Source organism: Carassius carassius, chromosome 23 (assembly GCF_963082965.1).
Source record: "Carassius carassius chromosome 23, fCarCar2.1, whole genome shotgun sequence".
In the NCBI taxonomy this organism is placed as follows: Eukaryota; Metazoa; Chordata; class Actinopteri; order Cypriniformes; family Cyprinidae; genus Carassius; species Carassius carassius.
The window spans coordinates 18,019,488-18,029,811 of record NC_081777.1 but is presented as its reverse complement, the minus strand read 5'-3'; the positions used below and the strand labels follow the sequence as shown (position 1 = coordinate 18,029,811).

Sequence of the window (10,324 nt, the reverse complement as noted above, 5' to 3'; positions counted from 1 at the left end):
AAAGAATAAACATAAGACTGTTCTGATCTGATGCAGCAATCTTGACTCAGTGTATTTTTGATAGCATGTAAAAACTACAGTACTTTTATTTTGTAGAAACAGAATGTTACTAAGACATAATATTGTGCACTTTAAGAGTTGATATATAGACAGACAAATTTATGCCATCATGCACAGAAAATATTGTGCATTGTTTCTTTAAGAGTAGATAGATAGATAGATAGATAGATAGATAGATAGATAGATAGATAGATAGATAGATAGATAGATAGATAGATAGATAGATAGATAGATAGATGCAGTCATGCACAGAAACTATTGTGCACTGTCGCTTTAAAAGCAGCAGAGTAAACAATGTTTGCATGATTCAAAAGGAGAGGCTCCGCCCACTCTGTGTTAGGTCAGTTTCGTTTGTTCGATCGTGAGCTTTTACTGTCTATGATCGTGAGGCGTCTGTAAATAATTTTGTAAAGATGGGCGCATCTAATGGCACACATCTGAAGTGTCCTCTGTGTCATGAGGAGTGTCGGGAGCAGGTGACGCTGGCCTGCGCTCACAGCTTCTGTCGGGTTTGTATCAGAGAGCTGTGGAGCGGATCTCAGACCGGACCATATTACTGCCCCGAGTGTAGATACGAGTACCAGCACCTGCCGGACTTTACTGACGGAGCTTCAACATCTGCAGCCACACCATACACACGTACGTTCATTAACACAAAATAAATGTTGACTTTGTCGACCTTGAACATCTGTATGTCCTTATTATATTGCACGTGTAAGTTACTCGTGACCACAGTCTATGCTCGTGACGCAGTAGGCCACAACTAACGTTACTCCGGTGTAACGTAATTGATCTGTTGTACATTATTGGATAAGTTGTCTCCTATCAGGTTACAAGCATTAAGCTGTAAATAGTCAACAGGATGATGCATGTATGGGTCTTATAATGTCAGAAGAAAGACATTTCAAATTTATTTAATTTGTCTACTAACAATATCCAACACATTGTAAGTGTTGGGAGAATTATGGTATTTGTGTCTATTTTTATTCTTCCAGGCATGACTATTTGCAACACAATGCAAATACAATATCTGCCTCCTAATTTCATAGTGATATATTTAAAACATATACATACATATATATAGTAGCAAAATTGTAGGTGCAAAATTATTTGAAATGATGCGCTATAATATTTAGTGATATTTAGCTTGAACATACAGTACAGTAGATAAGTTTTTAAAAGAAAGTTACTTTGATAAACATGTTCTGAAAAATTATATATATATTTGGGTCAAATAGTATATTGTGATGGAAATGATGCAATGACTAAGATTGCATTTTTAAAAAGTGTTTTCTGCTAAATGTTTTTTTTTTAATGATACCGTTTTTTCCGGACTATAAGTCGCACTTTTTTTCATAGTTTGGCTGGTCCTGCGACTTATAGTCAGGTGCGACTTATTTATCAAAATTAATTTGACATGAACCGAGAGAAATGAACCAAGAGAAAACATTACCGTCTACAGCCGCGAGAGGGCGCTCTATGCTGCTCAGTGCTCCTGTAGTCTACACTGAAGACATAGAGCGCCCTCTCGCGGCTGTAGACGGTAATGTTTTCTCTTGGTGCTTGGTTCTAAATAAATGCGACTTATAGTCCAGTGCGACTTATTTACGTTTTTTTTTTTCCCCGTCGTCATGACGTATTTTTGGGCTGATGCGACTTATACTCAGGTGCGACTTATAGTCCGAAAAATACAGTACATTTAATTTTCATAGTATTAAGAAGAAAGGGTCTAGAATGGGGTAAAACAACCCTAAATATAAATAAAGAAATAAACTCCATTTAAAAAATTTAATTATGAAATAGTTGCAATTGTAAATCGCAAATAATAAATGCATGGGAAAATGTTTCCAAGACAGTTTTAATCTGTTATTCATATATCAAAAAATAAAAAGTTGAAATCTGTCGACCCCTAAAAACATTGATGAGCTCAAAGCTGATGAAAACCTTGTAAACTTTATTTTAGTGTCTCTATTACATGTACTTATTTTAGTAATAACAGCACAATATGCATTTACCTGTAACTAGCCCTAAATCAATCTCTAACACTAGTATGTAAGTAGTAAGTGTTGATAACTTATATTACTCAGTAATCACATGAAACAGTTTGGAAAGTTGTGAAGATTTTGGAACTTGATCTACAAACCCGATTCCAAAAATGTTGGGACACTGTACAAATTGTGAATAAAAAAGAGAATGCAATGATGTGGAAGTTTCAAATTTCAATATTTTATTCAGAATACAACATAGATGACATATCAAATGTTTAAACTGACAAAATGTATCATTTTAAGGGGAAAATAAGTTGATTTAAATTTCATATAAATATGAAATATAACTTGACTTAGGTCTATTATACACTTTAACAAATACACCATAAAATTAATAATCAAGACTCACTTATATACATCAGTGTAATACTATGTTTTCTAGTAGACTGGCCATTTGCAAAGAAGCTGTATAGCCGACACTCAAAGAAATGGCACAGGAAGAGGAAGTTCAAATCAGCATTCCACAGTGGTGGATACAGACTGGGCTCAGCCCCATCGAATAACACCAGCAGTGACTATGATGAAGACTCATCAATACCACGAAAAAGAAAGGCCACAGCAGACGAATGCTCTTCTGGAAGCCAGTTTCCATCAATGGTTTGGGGGACCACCACTACGAATGACACATCCTCACAACGCACACCTCCAGACACAGATGAGATCATGTCTCCTCATATAGAATCATCTCCTGACAGGAACACAAGTTTCTCTAAGCAAGACCAGCATCCTGAAGCTTCCTGCAGCGACAGTGGCTCACCCAGGATGAGCAACACACCTCAGGGAGAGAAACCCCCCTCACCAGCAGTCAGTGCCTCCTCTCATACACCCGGAAGGCAGGAAACAGATTTTAACAGTGGAGAGCCCCTGAGTATCTCAGCAGCAGCATCATCATCAGACAGACTTTCCAGGAGCAGTTCTGTGCCTTGCCATTACTGTCCCAGTTCAGAACAGAAGGTGGCGGTAAAGACCTGCCTGGTTTGTGGGGCCTCCATGTGCTCCGAGCACCTGCGGGCACACCTGGAAAAGCCGGTTTTCCAGAACCACCCGCTGGTGAACGCTGTGGAGGATGTGTCTCTGTGGAGATGCCAGGAGCACCAGGAGATGAACCGGATCTACTGTCGATCGTGTGCAGTGTGTGTGTGCACTGTGTGTTCCCTAGTCGGGTCGCACAAGGGGCACGAGTGCATCAGCATCCGCGAGGCAGAGCAGGAGCTCAGGGTGAGAGACGATTGGGCATTATGTTTATACAACATTTCCCCTTTCTAAATAGTTTTTAATCGGTGATTTAACATGTGGCTTAAGATTCTAGTTAAACCTGTAGTTTTAGTAGTATACTAATGTTTAAATTTTGCCAACATTTGTTTAATGTTTTTGAAGTCATTTTGATCATACATTCTTTCTATTTTAAATTGCAATTCACATAGAGAACAACATTTATTTGAAATATAAATCTTTTGTAGAATTATAAAAGCTACTTTTGAGTAATGTGTACTTCCTGAATAGGAATATTAATTTCTTTATTAAAAAAATGTGTTGCTCATTGGTTTATCCACGTTAATTTCTCAGGGTTCACTAAAGAATAAGATGCAAAAAATACAAACAACTGAGAAGTCCATTCAGGAAAAACTCTCTGAGCTCTGTGAGAAAAAACGTGGTGTCCAGGTAAGTGCGAGAATGTTTGTTGATTTAATTGATTTAAAAGCGAGGTTTTTATTGTTACAGTTATTTATTTACTTATTTATTTTCATCTAAAACGGAATATTCTGTCATTAATTACTCATGTACCCTCATGTCGTTCCAAACCTGTAAGACCTTCATTCATCTTCAGAAGACAAATTAAGATATTCTTCGATGAAATCCAAGAGCTTTTGAACAGTTTAAAGAACTACCCCTTTAAGTTGCTCATGGGTTTATGCTCTTTTTGTCCAATGTTGTTATTAACTAAAATTATTTAAAGTCATTTTTGTTAATTGAAATAAAGCTGAAATAAAATAAAAAAAACAAACTTAAAAGTGCTTAAAAGAGGATTAGAAATGAAAAAAATTAAGTTTTAGTACTAAAATCACTAAAAGCTTTATAAATAAAAGTCACAAAGGAGCATACAACAGCATCAAATAAAGTGCAAACTCTGAACAGGAGCTTTTGCTTCCCTCGTGTTTTGTGATTCTTGCAGGCGGAGCTGGAGGACGTGCGGGCGGCCGTATTGCAGCAGTATCAGGCCATGCGGATGACTCTGGAGCAAGAGGAGGAGCAGGCCTTACTCTGTGTGACCCAGGAAGAGGACAGAGTGCTGGGAAGCATTGAAAAGCAGCTGGACACATTACAGGGTGCCTTGATATCTAGCCAGAGCATATTAAACACCCTGCAGGGAATGACCAATGCTGAAGGAGCGTCACAGTACCAAGACCAGGCCTTCATCATGGTATGACAAACAGCATTGATCTTAAACTGATCTAAATATTCGATAGAAAATGTCATTAATTTTTACTGGTTGTTTCAGGAATACAGCAAGATGGCAGGACGGTATGTAAAAAGGTTCAAATATTTGTTGATTATTATATAATTATGTTTATGAAGTAAAACTTATGTTTTTCTTCAGACTGCCTGAATTGTCTGATCCTGTTCAAAATCTTGAGACTCCTGAAGAGATAAATCATATCCGGCTGGACTGTCTCAATGATTGGACCGAGAGGAAACTGGAGACTGTGCTCATATCACTGCCTCATCGAGACCCTTTCAGACTGCTGTGTGAGTCTTTTACACACTTCACAGTAGAAATCATACAAGAATACTGGAATGACATTTAAAACTATAAAATGACCTATAGTGATGATGACTGTTACCGCAACAGAAGTTCGGTGCCGGTACCCAATGGTACTTTTTTTTGTTACTAAACTATTTGTGTAGTTACAAAAACATTTATTTCAGTGAAAAAAAAATAAGTCCAAAAGTCTAATTTTCAACATTTTGAACAATAGGGAACTAAAAACCTTTTCTTTCTTTCTTATTTGCCAGAAATTCTTTATAAATGTTTTTCTGAAAATCAAATGAAGGCATTAACCATTTATTTTAAATAAAAAAAAATAAAAAATAATAAGCCCTTTTATTTTTTGGCAAACATACCAAGGTTTACTGTTGAAATTAATAATTGGCAGAAAAAATGTGTGAATATTCCTTTAAAATGTTTTTTTAAAAAGCTAATAATTGTATAATTTATTTTCTACAATTAAGTGATTAATCTGGTTGTAATTTTTACTTTTATCATTTAATTGTTATATTTAATTTTGATCGAAAACTGAATATTTAAAGAAGTACATTATACTGTACAAAAGTAATACAAGAGTAATATATTTGTGTTACGTTAAAATGTAGTTGTATTTTATCAGGTTGCCATGAAGTTTCTGTGTGTATAAAGTATGATGATGCGAGTTTTCTCAAATGAAAGGGTAAAATTCTCGCGAACTGATTCTCACAGCAGCTCTGGAGATTCAATTTCTGGTGTTATCAGCGAGTATTACAGCGAGTGACGCGTGCTTCAGTATTTGTGTAGTAAACCAATATGCCTTTCTGCCATTCATACATACAGAGGCAAGAGGAACATGCATTTTTTGCATCTTAATATTCACAGTTCATATTGCAATTCAAATAAAGTGGCAGACCTACGTTTGATTCATTTTTCCTAAATTGACGAATTCTGTGGCATTGCGTGCTTTAGAGTAAATTACGTTTTTGTGAATGAACTCAATTTGGTTGGTACGCTTAAAAGTACCGAGGTGGGTACCCAACCCTATGAGAAACGCATTACAAAAGTAATGATATTACAGTAGTATATCACTTTTTGCTGTAACGCAGTGATATAACACATTACTAAAAATATTTGGGTAATATTGTTACGTGTTACAATCTCGGTAAGGCAATTTACAATTTTTTTTTATTCAAAATTAAGTGGTTAGAATTAGTATTATATTAAAGGGAAAATTCACCCAAAAATTTAAATTCTGTCTTCGTTTACTCGTTCCAAACCTGTTTGAGTTTCTTTTCTGAACCCAAAAGAAGAGAGTTTGATGAATATGGGTAATAACAGTTTCTGGTCCTCGTTGACTTGCATATAGTTTTGTCAATTCAGAATTCAACTGAAGAAAGAAACTCATACAGGTTTGAAACGACTTGAGGGTGAATAAATGATGACAGAATTTTGTATTTTTAAGTGAACTAACCCTTATAAAACAAGGATGAATTCAATTTATCAAAAGACATTTAAACGCTGTTCTTTTGAACTGTCCATTCGTCAAAGAATCCTGAAAAGATCAAATTTCCAAAATTTGTATTATGATGTTACTTGGAGCACAAAATCAGCATATTAGAATGATTTCTGAAAGATCAAGTGACTGACTAATGACTCCTGAAAATCACAGGTATAAATGACATTATTAAAATATATTAAATAAAAAAATATTTCACAATATTACTTTTTGTTACTTTTATTTTTTACCAAATAAATGCAGCACAGTTGAGAATAAGAAGGTTAATTAAAAAAATGAAAAATGCTGCCTGGTAAAGTAAAAATATTACTTGGGAATAGGAAGACACAAATATATTGTTTGACAGCTGATGTTTCTGTCTGCAGATGGGATAAGCCCAACTCTAGATCCTGATACTGTCCATCCCAAGCTGCTGCTGTCGGATGAGAACAGGACGGTGCAGTACAGCGAGACCCAGCAGGACTACCCCGAGCAGGAGTCACGCTTCAACATTTTCCCTCAGGTGCTGGGCTCTCGTGCCATAGACGGAGGCTGCTGCTACTGGGAAGTGGAGGTCTCTCAGGACGAGGGCCGCTGGAAGGTGGGGGTCTGTGATGGACAGATAGGCAGAAAGGGGCAAAAGGACATCTGCCGTATTGGTTTCTACCCTAATTCTTGGTGTTTAATATATGAGAAGGGAAAGGTGGAAGCCCTGCACGATAAGATAGCTTCACCTGTGTGTTCCGCTGAACTCTGGAAGGTCGGGGTGCTGCTGAATTTTAGTGAGGGTCGCTTGACTTTTTATAGTGTGGCCAGGGAGGGTTCTCTTTCTTTACTCTACAGTTTTGAGCATACGTTCACTGAGCCGCTATATCCGGCTCTGGTGGTTTCTAAAACTCAGCTCAGCATCTGTGATATATTTACCAAGACCACTACAGACTAGACTGTGTTTGTGCATTTTATTATAATTTTAAAGGAATACTTATATTTAGGCTATCCGAGATGTAGGTGACTTTCTTTCTCCAATATAAATTGTTAGCTGAGCCCATCATCCTTTGTGATTTATAAAGTTCTAGTCATGAAGAGGTAGCATTATATTGCAGATAAAAAACACAAAATAAACCCATGTGGCTTCTGATGATATATTGAGGTCTTGCGAAGCTAAATTATTCGTCTGTGCAAGAAACTAAACATTATTTATGTTTTTTTCCTGTAATCCATATCCTCAGACAAATGTGCGAATGTGAAATTATGCCAGTGTGGTTTGCAACAGGATCAAAAGAAAGTACCATTTGAACAAAATAATGTTCAGTTTCTTACACAGACTAATCGTTTCACTTCATAAGACCTCAAAACATCATCAGGAGCCACTTGGATTCATTTGGTGTTTTTGTATTAATTTTTCCCCTCTCAAAGTGACTCGTATGAATTACCAGAGACCATGGGTTTAGCTAGAAAACATCTTTAGTGTTCTACTGAAGAAAAAAGTCACCTATATCTTGGATGGCTTTAGGGTGAGTAAATAAACAGCATTTATTTTATTTACTATTGAAGTATTCCTTTAAGACTTAAGTAATACAAATCACTTTTACATTCCACAAATCATCATTTCCAACTGCTGAGCCTAAGAGTGTAAGAGGTCTTGAAAACACTTTTATCTGAGTGATTGATGATGATGATGGTATGTGCTGATTTTTAATGGGTAGGATTTAGATATATGACCTTTTAAAACTATTTCCAATCCAAATATTTTATATATCCATTTATATTTCAAATGGTGTTTTATCAAAACAATCTTGCACAGCCTTTTTACTTTTCTCAGCCATTTCTTGAACTTCTTTTTATGTTTTTGATAGGATTCATTTTATCACTTGAGATAAATAATTTTTATTTTTATATCAGGTAAAATATAAAATTGCACTGAATTCACATGTACACATTGAAATCAAATGAAGGCCAGGAGAAATATTAGTCCAAAAATCTGAAGACAACAGTCATTCAACATTCCAAATGAAACTCAGAGATTTTCAGCCTTTTTCAGCCTCGTAGTCAATCTAGAATAAATGTAATAATAAACATTGAGTTTTTCAACATGAAACGTTTCCATTCATTATCCAGGTTTATGATTATATATATATATATATATATATATATATATATATATATATATATATAGTATATCAATCAATTTTCTGATATTTACTAGCATATCTAGGTCATATTTTATAGCTTTTGCCAATGTTGAACTACTGTTGGCAGTGGAATATTTCAACCTGTGTATATCATGAATACTCCATTTCAACTCTAGATGGTAGTATTGTTCAATATCTAAACAGGAAATGTTGAAATGTAATTCATACTGAGGAAATCAAACAGATAGTTTGAACTGGGCTGCATTGCTTTATGAATTAAATTCAGATGATTCTTAAAAACAGTCTGATTTTTTTTTTCTGTACTGCATTGTATTGCCAGAAAAGCTTTTCTCTTTTGTGTGTGTGTGTGTGTGTTTTATAAATACCGATGTGCCCCCTCTAATTTCACCCGAGCTTCTGGTGGGAGGAGTCCATCAGGTGCAAGACAAAGTGAGTCATCTGTTCCAAGATCTCTGTACCCTCACACAGTTCAATTCATTTCAAATCAATACAAATTTCCCGGTTAATAAAGACAAATAAAAAGTGTAGAAAACATATAGTGAAGACGTGATAAGACCCTTTTGGAAAGTCAATACATGCTTGTATTGAAAGATTCAAGTGACCTCTGCCATGATAATAAATTATTCATTTGTTTATAGTGTACATTTTTTATGTATTGCACCTTTAGTTGACAAGTAAATCCAATTCATACAAATATCTGAAATGTCATCCAGTATTCTAATTTATTTTTTCATCTCACAATCTCACAAAACTGAAATGATTTCTTTCAGTTTTTGAAGCGAAATATAACAGTCTTTCAGTTTAGTGAGAGTCGCAATTTCACTTTTCCTCTTAAGTTCCACCTCCACATTTTTTAGGTAGTACATCTCTACAGGCAAACACTGCCATGGCAACAAACCTGTGCCCTAAGCCAGACTCTATCTCAGCGGTACAGACATTTAGTCAGGGGTCGTTATGCTCCCAGCTGCCTGAAAAACAGGTGCAGAGCCGCTCCGTCACTCCGCTGTAACTGGCAGAAATATCTGAGCTGCCTTACAGCTGCTCACACACGTTGTTTCTATCCCAGTGTGAATTTATACAGTTCAAAACAGCTGAGACATGAAGAGGACACCCAGTCCCAGTGAGATCAATCTAATTTACTGGAGAAATTCATTTGTCATGTTTTTTTTTTTCTAAAGGGCTGATTATACTTGATGCTAGATGTGTGCTGCTTTTGATATTCCAATAAAGAAACAAGCAAAGCTGTATTCGATGACCTCATTTGCACTTTTGTCTTTGTCTCTTGGGAAATCACTTTAATGTTCTGAATTGGTTCACTGTAAAAAATGATATGATCAATAAGTCACTTCAACATATGTTTTTCCCATTAGCTTCTGTATGTACATTTTTTCCTTTGAAATATCAGTTCCAAATAAGCATATGCAATAAGCATCAATAGAATCGCACTCACTTGTAATGTCTTTAAGAGCACTTTAATTAAAGCAATAGTTTACCCTACCTTGAAAATTTACTGAGAATTTACTCCCACAGGCCATACAAGAGATGAGTTTGCTTCTTCATCGTAACAGATCTGGAGAAATTTGACATTTTACTTTCGGGACTTCTGAAGTGAATGGGTGCCGTCAGAATGAGAGTTTAAACATCTAATGAAAACATCACAATTATCCACACAACTCCAAACCATCAGTTATGAACTTGTGAAGTGAAATCCATCAAGATGTTTTTAATATCAAACTGTTGCTTCAATCTAAAACACTATAATTATAAACTATAGGCCATATTATAAGAACAAAGTCCTGTATCCATAATATTGCTTCCTCCA

At 35.6% G+C, this 10,324-nt stretch overlaps 1 protein-coding gene across 2 annotated transcripts; it reads left to right on the top strand.

Moving 5' to 3' along the window:
* The first annotated feature begins 446 nt into the window (after positions 1-446).
* Positions 447-8,020, top strand: LOC132101410 (E3 ubiquitin/ISG15 ligase TRIM25-like). Of its 2 annotated transcripts, none has more exons than XM_059506348.1 (7): positions 447-699; positions 2,494-3,326; positions 3,675-3,770; positions 4,282-4,530; positions 4,609-4,631; positions 4,708-4,856; positions 6,736-8,020. In XM_059506348.1, exons 1-7 carry the CDS (start codon positions 474-476, stop codon positions 7,290-7,292), a joined length of 2,133 nt encoding a protein of 710 aa, XP_059362331.1. In that variant the 5' UTR covers positions 447-473; the 3' UTR covers positions 7,293-8,020. The 2 variants fall into 2 exon arrangements, with proteins under 2 accessions (XP_059362331.1, XP_059362330.1); XM_059506347.1 differs by having other exon boundaries at positions 2,491-3,326.
* Positions 8,021-10,324: the final 2,304 nt, after the last annotated feature.

Bases quoted from the DNA above. Each gene is read 5' to 3' on its own strand.
- LOC132101410 (XM_059506347.1), top strand. From the start codon at position 474: ATGGGCGCATCTAATGGCACACATCTGAAGTGTCCTCTGTGTCATGAG. The intron at 3,327-3,674 runs GTGAGAGACGAT...TTAATTTCTCAG, and splicing joins AGGCAGAGCAGGAGCTCAGG to GGTTCACTAAAGAATAAGAT. The intron at 4,531-4,608 runs GTATGACAAACA...TGGTTGTTTCAG, and splicing joins AAGACCAGGCCTTCATCATG to GAATACAGCAAGATGGCAGG.